The following is a 15268-nucleotide window of genomic DNA, read 5'->3' as shown; positions in this document are numbered from 1 at the left end:
TGGGCTGAGCCCCTCCTAATCCCCTGCGGGGTGGGGACGGGGCGCTGCCGGCCCCCGGGGGCTTGGGGGGGAGGGAAACGCTAGGGGATGGCTAGGAAAGACCCTACGGGGACACACAGGGAAATAGGGCAGGCAGAGAGGGACACCTGCACAGGGACGACCCCAAAACACCCACACGGGGACACCTGCAGGGGAATAACCCCAATACACCACACCTGGGCAGGGAAAACCCTAATACACCCACACAGGGACGGGGACGACCCCAAAACACCACCAGGGATGCTTTGGGGGGAGATACCTGACCAGACACCTAGACGGGGAAACTGGGACAAGAAACCGGGAGAGGAAACCCCCGGAGAGACCCCAGAAGAGGGGCGGCCGGTCCCGACCCCGTCCGTCTGTCCGTGCGGTGCCGCAGCGAGCCGTGCGTGCGCTGTGGCGCCCTGCGGGCCGGCGGCGGTGCCGGGCCCATCAATATTTCAGGAGCAGAGAGCGCGCCGTGACCTGGAAAGGCAGCGCCGCAGCCAGCCGGGCCCCAGGCTCCCAAAATAAGACCATTTTTAATAAATAATTCCCGACCGCTCGCTGCCTGCGGGGGGGGGTTTTGTTCAGGGCGGGTGGAGGGCCGAGTCCTGGGGACCGCCCCCCTTCTGCTCCAGGTGCCCCCAGCAGCTCAGGGAAACCCAGGGGGACCCCCCCGGGGACGAGGAGGGGTCCGGGTGCCCCCCAAATGGGGCCGAGCCCCCCAGCCCAGAGGGTGGGCTCAGAGGGTGGGCAGGAGCAGGGCCAGCAGGGGCAGGAGGGCGGGGGCCAGGCGCGGGGCCGCAGCCAAGGGGACGTCGTCCTCGGGGGGGCCGCGGGAGTCACGGGACGGGGGGGGCGGCCGGGGCTGGGACCCCCGCAGGTCGTGAGGGGGCAGCCCGTCGCGATAGAAGGCGGAGGGCGGCGCGGCAGGCAGGGTGCCGGGGCGGCCCAGCGCCCGCCCGGGGGTGCCCACCACGGCCACCGCACCGCCACCGCCACCACCCTCGTCCTTCTCCTCCTTCTCCTCCTCCTCCTCCTCGTCCTCGTCCTCCTCGGGGCAGCCGTCGAAGTCTTGGGGCCGCAGGTGGCGCAGGTCGGTGCCGCGGCGCTGCGGGGGGCTGGCGCAGGGCACGGGCGAGCTGGAGACGCGGGTGCGGCGGAACCAGGCCCAGAGCGGGCGCGCGCGGCAGTCGCAGGCCCAGGGGTTGGCGTTGAGGCGCAGGAACTGCAGGGCGGGCAGGGCGGCCAGCGGGTCCCCGGGCAGCGCCGCCAGGCTGTTGTTGAACAGGTAGAGGATGGTGAGGCGCGACAGCCCGCGGAAGGCGCGGCGGTGCACGGCGGCCAGGCGGTTGGCGTGCAGCAGGAGCCGGTCCAGGCTGGGCAGCCCCCGAAAAACGCCCTCCGACAGCGCCCGCACCCGGTTGCCGTGCAGGAAGAGGTGGCTCAGGTTGGCCAGGTCGGCGAAGAGGTCATCCTGCGGGGCGGGGAGAAAGGGCGTGGGTGCTGGGGGCGTTTTTGGGGACCTGTCCCGGCCCCACGGGCACCAAGCGTCGCCTTCACCTCCTCCCATCCCATTCCTGTGGGTGTCATCCATCCGTGCTCCGCGGGCATCCCTCATCTTCCTGCCCCAGTTCCTGATCCAAGGACATCAGATATCCCTTATCTCCGTGTCCCTGCCCCGCGGGCATCCCTCATCTTTGTCCCACGTCCCCATCCTTCAGCCCCCTCCCCATCCTCGCTCCAAGGGCACCACCCAGACCTCCACGTCCCGTTGGTGCCCCACCTCACGCCCCATCCCCGCACCCCCATCCTCACCCATCACCCTGCCCCGTGCCCCACCAGCCTCCCCAAACCCCACCAGCCTCCCCAAACCCAGCTCCGACGCCCGCCCCACAGCCACCCCCTTCCCCCCAGCCCCACGGGGCCACCTCCGGCGGCGCTGCCCCGGGTCCCTGCCCGAGCGCAGGCGGACCTGGAGGTAGAGCAGCCCGTTCTCCTGCAGGTAGAGGTACTGGAGGCTGTGGAGGCCACGGAAGATGCCGCTGGGCAGGCTGGCCAGCTGGCACCGGTAGAGGTGCAGGGCCTGGAGGCGCCGGAGGCCGTGGAAGGTGTCGGGCGCCAGGACGCGGAGGTGAGGGTTGTCACCCAGGTCGAGCTCCTCGAGGGCGGGCAGGTGGCGGAAGGTGCCCGGCTGGATGGAGGAGATGTTGTTGGAGTAGAGCCAGAGGGTGACGGTGCTGGGCCCGAAGGTGCCCGCCCGCAGCGCCCTGATGACGTTGTTCTGCAGGAAGAGGCGGCGGGCGCCGGGCGGGAGCCCCGCGGGCACCGAGGAGAAGTTGTTGGCCTGGCAGCTGACGGTGGGCGGCGAGACGTAGCACGTGCAGAGCGCAGGGCAGGCGGGTGCCCCGCCGGGCACCCACGCCAGCACCACCAGCAGCAGGGCCGCCAGGCGCCCGCCTGCGGGCACAGTGGGGCATCAGCCCGGGGGCACGGCCTGGGGCAGCGCCCCGAAGCCCCCAGCCCAGCCCCGCGCACCCGCTGCCCCGCACGGCGCCCGGAGCACCCCGCGGCACCCCGGGGAGGGCACCCCCAGGAGCACCCCAGGGTGCGGGTTGAATACAGGCTCTCTCTGGCCCCAGGAGCTCCATGGGGCCGTGCCCACCCCGCATGGCCGTGCTCATCCCAAATGGCCAAGCTCATCCCATAAGGCCGTGCCCAACCCATATGGCCATGCCCACCCCATAACGCCGTGCTCACCCTTGGGTCATGCACCCAAGGCGCTCTCCATGGCCATGCCCATCCCATAGGGCCAAGACCCCATAGGAGCCCCCGGGGCCGTGCCCACGACCATTTTATAGGACCACGCACCCCAAGAGCTCCACACCCACCCCGCACAACCCCGCTGCCCCCGGAGCCCCTCGGGCCATACCCAGGCTCACGTTCCCATCCCAACCTCCGTGCGCACCCCGCACCCCGGCGCACCCCAAGGAGCCCTCGGGGCGCCCCTCACCGTCCTCACACCCCCGTTCCCGTGGGGTCCGCCCCCCCCCCCCGGGGGGGTGATGCCCCCCATGCGCGCCCCCGGCGGCAGGGCGGCGCCACGTGCACGCGTGCCGCGGCCACGTGCGGGGCAAGGCAGGCGTGGGCGCGGGCTGACGCGCGCACCGGTGACACGCGTCGCCGCCGCTCCGGGTGCGTTTGCGCCCCCGTGTCCCCCCCCTCTCCATATCGGTTCCCCCCCCCCCTCGGGTGCAACCCGAGAGCCTCATCCATAATTCAGCCCCGCGGCCTGGCCCCGGGCCCGGAGAGGTGGAGATGGAGATGGGGGGGGGTGGGGGGGAGTTTTTCTTTTTTTTCTTTTTTTTTTTTCTTTTTTTTTTTTTTTTTAGGGGAAGGGGGGAAGCGCGGAGCTGCCTCCACCGGGGGATGGGAGGCGGCTCTGTGTGTGTGTGTGTGTGTGCGTGTGCCCCCCCCCGGTACACGGAGAAGGGGGGGACGACGACGAGGAGGCGTCCGGCGCAGCTGCTCGGCGCCGCCCCCCTCCTCCGGCGCCCCGTGCCGGCGTGCGCCCCCCCGGCGCCCCCCTCCCGCGCCCCATCTGTCACTCCCCCTCGCCGCGGGCTGACTCAGTTTAGCGCTGAAGTCACCGGCTCCCGGGCACCGCTCCCCGTGCCAAAAGCTCCCCCCCCCCCCCAAACCCACCCCCCCGTCCCGCTTCCCTTCCCCGAGCGCTGCGCCCCCCCCCCGGGCACCCACCCGCGGGGTACCCGAGCCCCCGACGTGCCGCGGGGGGGTTGTGGGGTCTCAGGACTCCGGCTGGCCCCGCGCCCTAAATGCGCCCCGCGCTCTTATCGGGGTGCCCCCGGCCCCCCCCGGCTCCCCCTGAGGGCTCCCCCCCGAGGGGGCGCACCCCGGGGTGCTCCTCACACCCCGGGGGGGGGGGGGGGCGCACGGCACCCGCAGCGCACCCCGGGCACCCTTGGGTGCCCCCGGGCTCCCCGCTCACCCCGTGCCCCCCGCCCCGAGCCGTGCGCTCGGGGCTCACCCCAAGAACCTCGGGGTCCCCCAAAATCCTGAGCTGCGCCCCCTCGACGTCCCCGCGGCCACCGGGAGGAGGGGAAGGGGGGGGGGGGGCGGGGGTCCCGGGGCACCCCTGAGCCGGGCCGTGCGCCCCCCCCCGCGGCGGGTCCCTGCCCCCGGCCCGCCCCACGCCTACCTTGGGGCAGGTCCCGAGCCGTCGGGGGCAGCATGGTGGGGGCGGCCGGGACCGGGAGCGGGCGCTCAGGCACTGCCCGGTGCACGGGTGCTCATGGCCGGGACCGGGGGGGGGGCTGCGCGCCCCCCCTTACCCCCCGTTACGCCGCCGGCAGCGCCCACCGCCACCAGCGCCGCCGCCGCCCCGGGGCATGGCACGGGTGGGCACGGCTGGGCACGGGTGGGCACGGCTGGGCTCGGTTCTCCCCGCGGCTCCCGGAGGGGCTGAGCCGTGCCCGGTGCCGCGCCTTATCCCGGGGCGGCCCCGCTCCGCCCCCCTCGGTTTAACCCTTCCCCGGCCGGGCCGGGCCGTCCCGTTAAGCCTCGTGGGGGGGGACACGCCGCGGGGGGCGCGCACACCCACGCGGGACGCGCACACCCGCGGGGGACAAAAGGGGGCAGCGCGGGGACGAGGGGAGGCGCAGAGGGTGGGCAGTGCCCGCTGCGGGTGCGGGACACGGGGGGGGCCCCACTCGGGACGCGGGGACTCGCGAGTGGGCGCGGCGAGAGTGCGGGCGGGGGGGGCGCACGGCGGAGGAGCCTCTCCAGGATTTGGGGACTCGCCGCGGGGGTCCTGGGGAGGTCGGAGGGGACGTCCCGAGCGCGGGACACGGGGGCACAGCCGGGAGGGGGGGCTCGGGAGGTGGCCTCGCTCCGTCCCCACGGCCACGCGGGACCGGGGCGCTGTCCGCGGTGCCGGAGCGGGCGCTGTCCGCGGTGCCAGCCTGGGTGTTGGGTGGCTCCTGCGCCACCAGGGTGTCCCGTGTGCGTGTGTCCCCCCCACTCCCTCCCTCCTTCCCTCCCAGCGTGGGGTGCCAGCGGCCCCACGGGTGGGGAGGGGCACGCGTGGCCGTGCCAGGCTGCGGCGGCACAATCTGGCACCCGCCGTGTTTGCGGTGCCGTCTCCGGCGCGGCTCCCGGCGAGCGAAATATCACAAGCTGGAGAGACAGACGCTGGCGGGGAGCGGTGGGCGTCGCGGGCGGCACGGGGCTGACTCAGGGGCTGCCATCCGCTCACTGTCCCCCCCCCCTAATTGGGCGTCCCCCCCCCTAATTGTGTCCCCCTCCCCAAATTCCCCAGCGCGGCCCCCACGGTCTCTCCCGTCCCGCAGGGAGCCGGGCACCCCGTTGTGCCAAGGGTTGTCCCCGTCCTATAGGCCTGTAGGGTGGCTGTAGGGTGCTGGGGGTGTGGTGGGGGCACCCACCCGTGGGGGCACGACGTGGGGACACGGGGACAGGCCCCTGGTGACCCCATAAGGCCTAGGAACCGGGATAGGGTGGCAATGGGGTGGTGGGCGGGTAGGGGTGGTCAATGAGGGATTGGGGTGGAGGACGGACAGACGGACGGGTGGGGAGGGAAGGGCAGGCAGGAGGTGCTGGGGGGGTCGGGGGGGGGGCAGTGACATCGGGGGGCGGCTGAGCAGCGGGACAGATGTCGGGGTGAATGGGTGGCTGGACGGACAGACGGGGGGGGCCAGGCGGTGCTGGCCGGACAGACGGACGGCTGGGTGCTGAGCAGCTGAATGGAGCCGCGGGGGGGGCGCAGGGGGGGGGGTTGAATGGCCGGGTGAGGATGAATGGAGCTGGGGGGGGCGCACACACACACACACACACACACACATTTTGGGGGGGGGGGGACACCGCGGCAGGGCGCAGCCGGGTGGGGGGGCCGGGGACACACCCAGGGGGAGGTGACCCCCGGAGGTCGCCCCCCAGCCTCCGCCACGCCCGGGGGGAGGCTCCGGACCTCGGCGGTCCGCCCCCCCCGCCGCGGAGGACGGGCGAGCGCTGCCGGGGCCGGGGGTGAGTGCGGAGCCCCGGGAGCATCCGAGCCGGGCCTGAGCCCGAACCGAGCCGGGCACAACCGGGCACAGCCGGGCCCGAGCGGGGCGGAGCCGCGGCGGTGCCATCCCCGGAGGGATGCGGGGGGGCGCCTCGGAGCCGAGCCGTGCAGGGCCGGGCCGAGCCGGGGAGGGGCTCAGCAGGATCGGGGGGTGCAGGTTTTGGGGATAGGGAGCCGGGGAGGGGGGGATTGGGGGGCCGCGGGGTGCTTGTGGCGCACGGCGCCGCCCCGCTTCGGCACGGCTCTGCCCGGGGGGGCTGCGGGGCTGAGCGGGCGTGGGGAGCCCCCCGCTGCCACCCCAGGGTGCTTTGGGATGGGGGGGATGTGGGAGGCCGTGGGGCAGCGCCCCGCATCCCAGAGGGGGGGCGTCCCCACCTGCCTCATGTCACAGCCGGGGGTGGCACGGGGTGACGGAGGGGACATCGCCCCCCCACTGGCGATGACCTGGTCACCCTTGGGTTTTTTTTTGGGGTGTCTTGCGCTGCCACGCCAGCACCAGGCAGCCAACATCCCCTTCCGTGCCATGCTGGGACCGGTGGCCGCGGCCACCCCGTGCCACCCCTGCCCGCGCCCCAGCCCCACAAAGTCCCCGTGGGGTGGCTGAAGGCTGCGCAGCTCCTGGGGCGCATCCGTCACCATCTGGCCGCGGGGCCTGGGTTAATCTTTAGCCGCTCTGCCCGGCTCCGGCCAGCGGTAATGAAGCCTCATTAGCAGCCATTACGCGGGGCCGCAGGACAGCTGAGCCAGCGCCGGGGACAGTGCGGGGACGTGGTGACACCGAGGGGCAGGGTGGGTGCTGAGCGGAGGGGGGGCGCGGAGCACACAGGCCAGGGGATGGGAGCCTGGTGCTCGTGGCAGCCGGCTGGTGACACTGGTGGCACCGGTGGGACCGGGTTGGTGTGGGTATGGTGGGCCCCAGCAGGGGGATGGGGTCCCCAAGATGTGACGGTGTCCCCATAGGACGTGCTGGGATCCCTCAGGGGGTGCTTGATGGGGTTCCTGGGGGTGTGCCAGCTTTCCAGGGCTTCCCAGCAGGGCCCCGGTGTCCCCAGGGGCTGTGATTGGGGTTCCCCGGGCACCCAAGGGTGTGGCAGAGCCCCTACAAGTGGTGCCAGCGTCCCTAGGAGGGGGTGCCAGCATCCCTGGGGGGGTGCCAGCGTGCCTGTCACGGTGCCATTGTCCCCAGGGGGTGTGCCAGCTTCCCAGGGGCTGTGCCAGTGTCCCTACAGTTTGTGCCAGGCCCCCGGGGCAGGGTGTGCGTGTCATTGTCCCCAGGTGCTCAGCAGCATGCCAATGTCCCCAGGGGCTGTGCCAGGCCCCCAGGGGAGGTGGCAGCTCCCTGGGACTGGGTGCTGCGGGGAGATAAGGCGAGGGGGTGGCGGAGGGGGGGCGGTGCTGCGGAGAGGCGACCAGCGCCTATCGGTGCCGGCAGCCCCGGGGGGGGCCCACGGGTGCCCCTGTGAGATTACCGCGGGTGCGTGCGGGGCGGCCGTGCGTGCACAACGGGGTCTGGCCCCGGGTCCAAACTCCGCGGCGGTGGCACGAGGGCCGGCCGCAGGCAGGTGGGTGTGCGGGGGCACGCGTGCGCACGGGGGGTGCCGGTGCATGGGGGGTGTACCAGGGGACAAGGGGCAGTTTGGCCACGCGCCCTGCGGGGTGCTGCCCACCCACATCCCCGTCGGGGTGCCACCACGCCGGGCTGTGACCCCCCCGTTTGTCACCCACAGGCGCAGCGGGAGCCCCGTGCCCGGCAGCATGGCGGGAGGGGGCGCGGGGCGGGCCAAGCGGCTGGGCACGCTGCTCTCGGGGCTGCTGGAGTGCGGGGCCTTCTGCGGCATCATCTTTGGCTGGGCCTCCCTCGTCTATGTCCTCAAGGACCTGCAGTACTTCGGGGAGCTGTGCCAGACCTCACCCAGCCCCAGCCCCAGCCCCAACAGGACGCTGTCCGGTACGGCCCCGGGGACACCGTCCCCATCCCTCCTGGTCCCCTGGCCCCATATCCGCTCCCTGTGCATCCTGCTTGCTCGTTGTCCCTCTGCCTCATGTCCCCAGTGTCTGGTGCCCCGTGTTCCTGCAGTCCCCATCCCTACATCCCCACTGTCACGGTGCCAGGGGACGCCAGCTTCCCCAGTGCCCCGTGTCCCCGCTGTCCCGCTGCCTGGTGCCCTGGGTGCTGCTTCTCCTGTCCCCATGCCCTTGTCCCCGCCGTGCCGGTGCCCACGTCCCCGCTGTCCCCGTGTCCCCGCTGCCTTGCAGACTGCAGCGGGCAGGACGAGCAGTTCTCCCTCATCTTCACCATCGGCTCCTTCATGAACAACTTCATGACGCTGCCCATGGGCTACGTCTTTGACCGCTTCGGCACCGCCGTGGCCCGCCTCATTGCCATGTGAGTGGCCGCGTCGGAGGGCAGGGACACGGCACCCGTGGGTGCCCCGGGACCGGGGGCTCGTTAGCAGGGTGCTGGCGCCGCGGAGGTGTGAGGGGGGCGTTATCGGGACTGGGGCGGTTATCGGGGAGCCCAGGCAGGGTGGGGCTGGAAGAGCCCTGCCTGCATGGGGGAGGCGCGGGTGGCAGCCCCAGGACACCAGGACAGCCACCAAATGTCCCTGGCGTGTCCCATGTTGCCCACAGTCCCGGGACACCCCCAGACCTGCAGACATCCCCCTCGATGTCCCCAGAGCACACCGGCTTTGTCCCCATGTCCCCCAGCCCTGCAGGTGTCCCGTGAGGCAGTGGTGGGGCGCCCAGGGGACATCGGGGTGCCGGGTGCCACGCGGGTGCAGGGCTGCCAGCTCTCCCCCGGTGCCCTGTGCCCACTTTGTCCCCGCTGTCCCCACATTTCAGCTCCCTCTACACCGGCGGGACCCTGCTGGTCGCCTTCTCCACGCGAGGTGAGACCCCGCGGGGGCTGGGTGCCGCTGCCCCCGTGGGGGCTGGGGGGCCACCCGTGTCTCCGAGCCCCGCTGACACCACTGTCCCCAGATCTGGCCGTGCTGCTCTTCCCGGCCATGTCCATGCTGTCGGTGGGCGGGATCCTCCTCATCCTCACCAACATGCAGGTGAGCTTTGGGACACCCGGGGCACCCCGCCTGGCGCTGGGGACACCGGTGTCATGGAGGAGGGTCTCTCCGCCAGGTGGGCAACCTCTTTGGGAAGTACCGCTCCATCGTTATCACCCTCTACAACGGGGCCTTCGACTCCTCCTCTGCCATCTTCCTCATCATAAAGGTGGGCGCGGGGCTCTGCGGGAGGACAGGGCACGGCCAGGGCACAGCCACGGCCATGGGGACGGCTGGGACGCAGCTGGGGACACGGCCAGGGCGGTGACACCGTGTGCGTGTCCCCAGGTGCTGTACGAGCGCGGGCTGCCCCTGCAGGCCATGTTCCTCTTCATGGCAGCCTGCAGCGCCTGGCACCTGCTGCGCACCCTCTTCCTCATGCCCCGCACGCGCATCCCCTACCCGCTGCCCCCAAACTACAACTATGGGTAAGGAGGTCCCGACGGGGGGGCAAATCCCGTCCCCGGGTGGGGCTGTGCCGTTCTGGTGGCACTGCCCGTCCTGGGGGTGCTTGGGGGTGCCCGTCCCGTGGTGGTGGTGGCACTGGGATGGGGTGGGGTGACGGGGTGAGCGTTCCCGCAGGCTGCAGTGCCCGGGGCGGTCGCAGTCCTACCGCACCTACGAGGAGAAGCGCCCGCCGGGGGGTGAGGGCCCCGAGGAGGTGCCCCTGGAGCCCAGCGCCCCAAAAGGTGACGGGGGAACTGGGGGGGCAGGGGGGATGACCAGGGGTGGGCAGGGCCATGGTTGGGACTGAGCATGCTGGGGGTGGGTGTGCCCAAATTATATGCAGATCATATGCAGATGAAGGGGGCATGGCTTAGGGTTGGGCATGGTCAAGCAGGTGATGGGGTGTGGGCACATGGGCATCAGTAGGGGGTCCTCAGTGGGCCAAATGGGGGCGGGTGTGGCCATTTGGGAGGTGTGTCCCGATGGGTGGGCATAGTCTCTAAATATGGGCTTTGTGATTATGATTATGGGATGTGTGTGATTATGGGGTTGGTGCCCGTGCAGGTGGCGCGGCGCCGGTGCCCTTCCGCCCCTGCGTGCTGTCGTGGCTCTTCTTCTGGCACGTGGTGTGGCTCTCGGTCATGCAGCTGCGCCACTACCTCTTCATCGGCACCCTCAACCCGCTGCTCGACCACCTGGCCCGCGGCGACACCAACCTGGGTAGGGCACGGCGGCCGCGCCAGGGGTCCCGGTGACCCCGGGGGAGCTGGGCACCGTGGCCCCCTCGCTAACCCTGCCTCCCCGCAGTGAGCACCTACACCAACGCCTTCGCCTTCACCCAGCTCTGCGGGGTGCTCTGCGCCCCCTGGAACGGCCTCATCCTCGACCGGCACAAGCGGGGCAAGGCGCACCACCCGGAGGGTAACCGCCCCCGTCCCCGTGATCCCACCCTGGGGACTCGGCACGGCGCATGTCCCCGCTGTGCCCGTGTGGCTGGGGGGGCCGCCGTGCCGGTGCCCTGGCCCCTGTGCTCCTTGGGGATGCGTCCCCACCGTGCCCTGACCTTGTGGTGCCCGCAGGAGCCCGGGGGGCACTGGCCGACCTGCAGGCGTCGGTGCTGTCGCTGGTGGTGACGGTGACGCAGTGCGTGCTGTTCTCCGTCTGCGCGGCCGTGCCCGTGCTGCCCGTGCAGCTCGCCACCTTCGTGCTCCAGGTGATCAGCCGCTCCTTCCTCTACGGGGGCAACGCCGCCTTCCTGGCCATCGCGTGAGTCCTGCGCCCCGGGAGAGTGGCGGTGCCACGGGACAAGGGGTGGTGGCGAGGGACACGGCGCTGGGGGACAGGGCGGAGGGGGCAGAAAATGGCGTGGGGGTGGTAGTGACGTGCGGGGTGTCCCCGCAGGTTCCCCCCGCAGCACTTTGGGAAGCTGTACGGGCTGGCCATGGCGCTGTCGGCGCTGGTGGCCCTGCTGCAGTACCCCTGCATCGCCCTGGTGAACGGCGTGCTCAACGGGGACCCCTTCTACGTGAGTGCTCGCTGCAGCCCCTGGGGGTCCTACAGCCCGTGGGGGGCTGCCCCAAGGGGGTTTAGGGCTCCTGTTCTACAGAGGGGGGGTGGTAAGGGTCTGTGGATGGGTGGAGGTCCTGGTCTGAGGCTGGGTGGGGTTTCTGCCCCAAGGGGGGGTGGAGGGACTGGGCTGTGGTGAGAGGGAGGTCCCAGCACATTGTAGGGTAGGGTTCATGCCCTATGGTGGGATGGAGGGCTTTGAATAAGTCTGGATGGGGGTGCTGCCCCATGAAGGGTCGGGAAGTCCTGCACCATGGTAAAATGGGCTGTGGGGTGCACACGCAGCCTCGGGGAGGCCGAGGAGCTGGAGCAGAGGCTCCTTGTCCGGGTGGGGTCACCCCTGCCCCATAAACCCAACACCCCTCGCCCCGCACAGGTGAATGTGGGGCTCATTGCCGTGGTGCTGGTGGCCTACGTCAGCCCCGTGGTGGTGGCCCGTGAGTGCCGGCGGCGTGCCAAGGACCTGGAGGCCGTCAGCAGCCCCCTGGATGCCCCCCCCAGCGCCGAGACCCCTGCCCAGACACCGCACTGAGCCCCGCAGCCCGCACCCAGCGCCTGCCGCAGCCGTTTTCTACTGGACTTTGGGGGAGGGATGGACCTGTGCCAGGGGGCACAGTGGGGGATGGGGGGGTGTTTTGGGGGGGAATAAATATTAACAACCCAGTGTGCTGCTCCCTGTGGTGTCCCCAGTGGCTGCTGTGGGTTTGGGACCCCCTCTGCCTCACGGGGCTGGGGGAACAGCCCCTCCACATCCTCAAAACACATGGACACGCAGCGCCAGAGCTCTCGTTTATTGGGACAGCGCCCTCAGTACTCGCAGATGAAGGGCAGCCTCACCCAGCACCTCGTGCTCCTCCAGCGCCCATCTGGAGACAGGAGCTGGGGTCAGGCTGCGCACCCAGCAGCCCCCCAGCCCCCCCGTGCTCCCCCCCACGCACACCCGGGTTCAGCCCCACAGCCCCCTACCCTCTCCTGCCACAACACCCCCCGGCAGCCTCCCGGCCCCCCAGCCCAGCGCTTCTCAGGGACCCGGCCCCCCGCACACCCCCCAAGCCCCCCTGAGCCCCCCGAGCCCCCCGGGCACTGACTTGCGGTGCAGAGGGTGGTGCAGAAGCGCCCCGTGAGCAGGGGGTAGCCGTGCAGCCAGTAGGCGTAGTTCCAGCCGCTGCGGTCAGACCAGTAGCAGAACACGCTGCGGCCCTGCGGGGTCACCGGCGTCACCCCTGGGGACACCCCCGGGGACACCCCTGGGGACACCCTGGGGACACCCCTGGGGACACCCCCGGGGACCCCCCTGGGGACACCCCTGGTGCCGAGGTGTCCAGGGGTGGCAGGGAGCGAGGTGATGGGATGGAGAACGGGACTGGGACCCCACAACGGGGACCCCAGTGCGGACAGGTGCCCGCGGCCCCTTACCACGGGCCGGGTGATGGCCCCGATCCAGACGCGCCCGTTGTTGACGCGGGCGCGAGCCCTGCACTGCAGCAGGACGTTGGTGCGGTAGCTGTGGATGGAGGCCAGGCGGCCGCGGTAGCAGCGGGAGCACACGCGCTGTGGGGGGACGGCGCCGGTTACGGGGCCGCGCCGGGGCCGGGGCCGGGCGGCAGCGGGACCCCCGGCGCGGCCCCCCAGCCCTGCCCACCTGCGCGGTGTGGAAGTTCTGGCAGCGCCGCACGATGATGTAGCGGAAGGTGCGGGCGCTCTGCGGCTCCGTGATGTTCAGCGCCTCCGTCTCGGCCTCCAGCGGGCACTCCTCGGCCTCGGCCTCGGCCTCCAGCTCCGACTCTGGCTCCAGCTCCAGCTCCTCCGGCTTGGCCACCTCAGAGGGGCCGGCGGCTGGGGACGGCGTCGGGCGTCACTGCGGGTGTCCCCACGGCACCCTCGGGCGTTCCTGCGGCTCCCCGGGGGCACTCACCCAGGTGGCGGGCAGAGGCCGTGCCCAGCAGGGCCAGGGCGAGGAGCAGGCAGGGCCGCATGGTGCTGGGGGCTGCGGGGACACGGAGGGCCTGGGGGGACCCCCTTGGCCTGGGGCCGTCTGGCCCCGGGGGACGGCCCCAGGGACTGGGAGCCCACGGCTGCCACGGTGCCACCCCACAAACCCATTCCCAGAGCCACCCCCACAAACCCAGTCCCCAGAGCCACCCCCACAGCCCCAATCCCCAGTGCCAGCCCACAGCCCCAGTCCCAGTGCCACCCCGTGTCCTTCCCACCCCCGGCATCCCCAGCACCACCCCTGTCCCTCGCCCCCAGCCCTTTGTCCCTCTGACACCCCCACGGCCCTGGCCCCCACCGCCCCTGAGGACACCCCATTCCCTGTGTCCCCATGCCCCCACTGCCACCCCTTACCCCTCAGCCCCCTCCATGACCCCCCAGTTCCCTTGTACCCTGCAGCCACCCCCTTCCCCATGTTCCCCATGCCCCCACGTCCCCCCGCCCCTTCCATGGGGCACTGCAGAGCCCCCGTGCCTGCCCCAGGGCTGCAGCCCCCAGCCCCAGCCCGTTGCTCAGGGCTGCAGCCCCCCCTTGCTGTCCCCGTCCCCGTCCCCGCTCCTCACCTGGGGGCTGGGGGAGCTCTGCCTGCCGCGGTCCTTATAGGGGTGCCGGGGCCACGTGTCCCCCGCAGCCTTGCGCCACCCCGGCCCCAGCCCCAAGCCACCAACCGCCAGTGGCTCTGCCCCGAGGGGACACTGGGGGGGACCGGGGGGGCCGGGGACACGTTGGCCGCTTGCCCGAGGCCGCTTCCTCCCCCGGTGGCTGCAGGGCCCCGCAGCGGCCGGTGCCAGCCGTTGGCCACAGGACCACCACCCTCGAGGCACCCCGAGCCCCCTGCCCACGGGGTCCCCGCTCAGAGCCAGCGTGTCCCCAAGGGAAGGCCCTGCTGCACACACTCGGTCTCCTTTGGGGACACGGTCGCCCACCCCACTGGTGCCGTCTGGCTGGATCCCAGCAGGGCTTTCCATACGTTTCTCGCAGCATCCTGCTGGACAAAATGCCCCGCGGGCAGCTGGGCACAGCGCAATGCAGGGGGGCAGCTGCCTGCCGGGGGGGCTAAAGGGGCTGACATCTGGGGGCCGGTCACCTCTGGGGTTCCCCGGGGCTCCATTTTAGGGCCACTTCTCTTCATAAATTGCTGGGTTTGTTCAGCCTGAGCAGAGCAGGCTGAGGGGAGGCCTCATGGCGGCCTGCAGCTCCCTCACGAGGGGAGCGGAGGGGCAGGCGCTGAGCTCTGCTCTCTGGGGACAGCGACAGGACCCGAGGGCACGGCATGGAGCTGGGACAGGGGAGGGTCAGGCTGGGGGTTAGGGACAGGGTCTGCACCCAGAGGATTAAGGAGAAGGCTGGGATATACACACTGCAGCCAGGGGCTGCCTCTGGCTGTCTGACCGGGAAGAACAAGCAGGCAGTGTTTTCTCCCTGGCCATGCCATGATGGCCCTTCACGCCGTGACAGTGATGGTGGCAGGGGACAGGCTGCTGCTGGTGGTGGCTGGGTTGCAGGGACGGGGCAGTGGTATCGGGGGATGTCGGCAGGCAATAGGGTGGTGGTGTAACGCTCACAGGGCTGCCCGGAGGCTGATGGCCGTTGGGGCCAACAGCCCGCACCAGCAGCTTCGGGGCCCCGTGTCCGCAGGGAGGGGAAGTGGCCTTGGGCATGGGGCCAACTGTCCCCTGCCACCCTGGGGTCCCCCAGGCAGCAGCACCCTGTCCCCCAGCATTGCCTAACACCGCCCAGGACAGCAGCAGCCGCCTTAGCAGCAAGGGCATGTGCTAGCTCACGGACATCTTGTGTCCAGCAGGACACCCAGGTCCTGCACAGCCCCTCTCCGGCTGGGTGGGCCCCAGCGTGTTGTGGTGCCTGGGGGTGTTCCCCCCCAGGGGCATGGCAGGACACTTGGAGCACCCTGAGCTGGAAGGGTGCCACAAGGAGCATCGAGACCAACTCCTGGTTCCTCAAAAGAGCACACAAAAACCAGACCCTGACTCTGAGAGCTTTGTTCAAATGCTTCTACAACTCTGTCACGCTCGGTGCCTTAACCACTGCCCTGGGCAGCCTGTCCCAGCGCCCGAGCACCTCT

At 71.5% G+C, this 15268-nt stretch overlaps 3 protein-coding genes across 6 annotated transcripts; 1 reads left to right on the top strand and 2 right to left on the bottom strand.

Annotated features, from left to right (window-relative positions):
* Positions 1-541: 541 nt before the first annotated feature.
* On the bottom strand, positions 542-4539 carry RTN4RL2 (reticulon 4 receptor like 2). The gene is made up of 3 exons (XM_038180467.2): positions 4241-4539; positions 1997-2481; positions 542-1498 (listed from the first exon to the last, which is right to left on the bottom strand). The coding sequence occupies exons 1-3, from the start codon at positions 4272-4274 to the stop codon at positions 764-766; spliced, it is 1254 nt and encodes a 417-aa protein (XP_038036395.1). The 5' UTR covers positions 4275-4539; the 3' UTR covers positions 542-763.
* Positions 4540-6019: 1480 nt separating this feature from the next.
* On the top strand, positions 6020-11823 carry SLC43A3 (solute carrier family 43 member 3). 4 transcript variants are annotated; one of them, XM_038180557.2, is made up of 13 exons: positions 6020-6081; positions 7849-8069; positions 8378-8507; positions 8966-9012; positions 9104-9180; positions 9257-9349; positions 9469-9608; positions 9763-9869; positions 10192-10347; positions 10435-10548; positions 10707-10893; positions 11029-11152; positions 11570-11820. In XM_038180557.2, the coding sequence occupies exons 2-13, from the start codon at positions 7877-7879 to the stop codon at positions 11723-11725; spliced, it is 1524 nt and encodes a 507-aa protein (XP_038036485.1). In that variant the 5' UTR covers positions 6020-6081; positions 7849-7876; the 3' UTR covers positions 11726-11820. The 4 variants fall into 4 exon arrangements, with proteins under 4 accessions (XP_038036485.1, XP_038036484.1, XP_038036483.2 ...); XM_038180556.2 differs by lacking the exon at positions 6020-6081 and adding an exon at positions 6755-6910; XM_038180555.2 differs by lacking the exon at positions 6020-6081 and adding an exon at positions 7020-7683 and having other exon boundaries at positions 10707-10840; positions 11570-11803.
* A 146-nt stretch (positions 11824-11969) lies between these two features.
* LOC119717206 (bone marrow proteoglycan-like) lies at positions 11970-14825 on the bottom strand. The gene is made up of 6 exons (XM_038180558.2): positions 13749-14825; positions 13109-13180; positions 12836-13029; positions 12610-12744; positions 12282-12393; positions 11970-12059 (listed from the first exon to the last, which is right to left on the bottom strand). Exons 2-6 carry the CDS (start codon positions 13167-13169, stop codon positions 12001-12003), a joined length of 561 nt encoding a protein of 186 aa, XP_038036486.1. The 5' UTR covers positions 13170-13180; positions 13749-14825; the 3' UTR covers positions 11970-12000.
* Positions 14826-15268: the final 443 nt, after the last annotated feature.

Source organism: Anas platyrhynchos, chromosome 5, assembly GCF_047663525.1.
Source record: "Anas platyrhynchos isolate ZD024472 breed Pekin duck chromosome 5, IASCAAS_PekinDuck_T2T, whole genome shotgun sequence".
In the NCBI taxonomy this organism is placed as follows: domain Eukaryota; kingdom Metazoa; phylum Chordata; class Aves; order Anseriformes; family Anatidae; genus Anas; species Anas platyrhynchos.
Note: the sequence above shows the minus strand (reverse complement) of the source record. Positions and strands in the feature narration are given on the sequence as shown.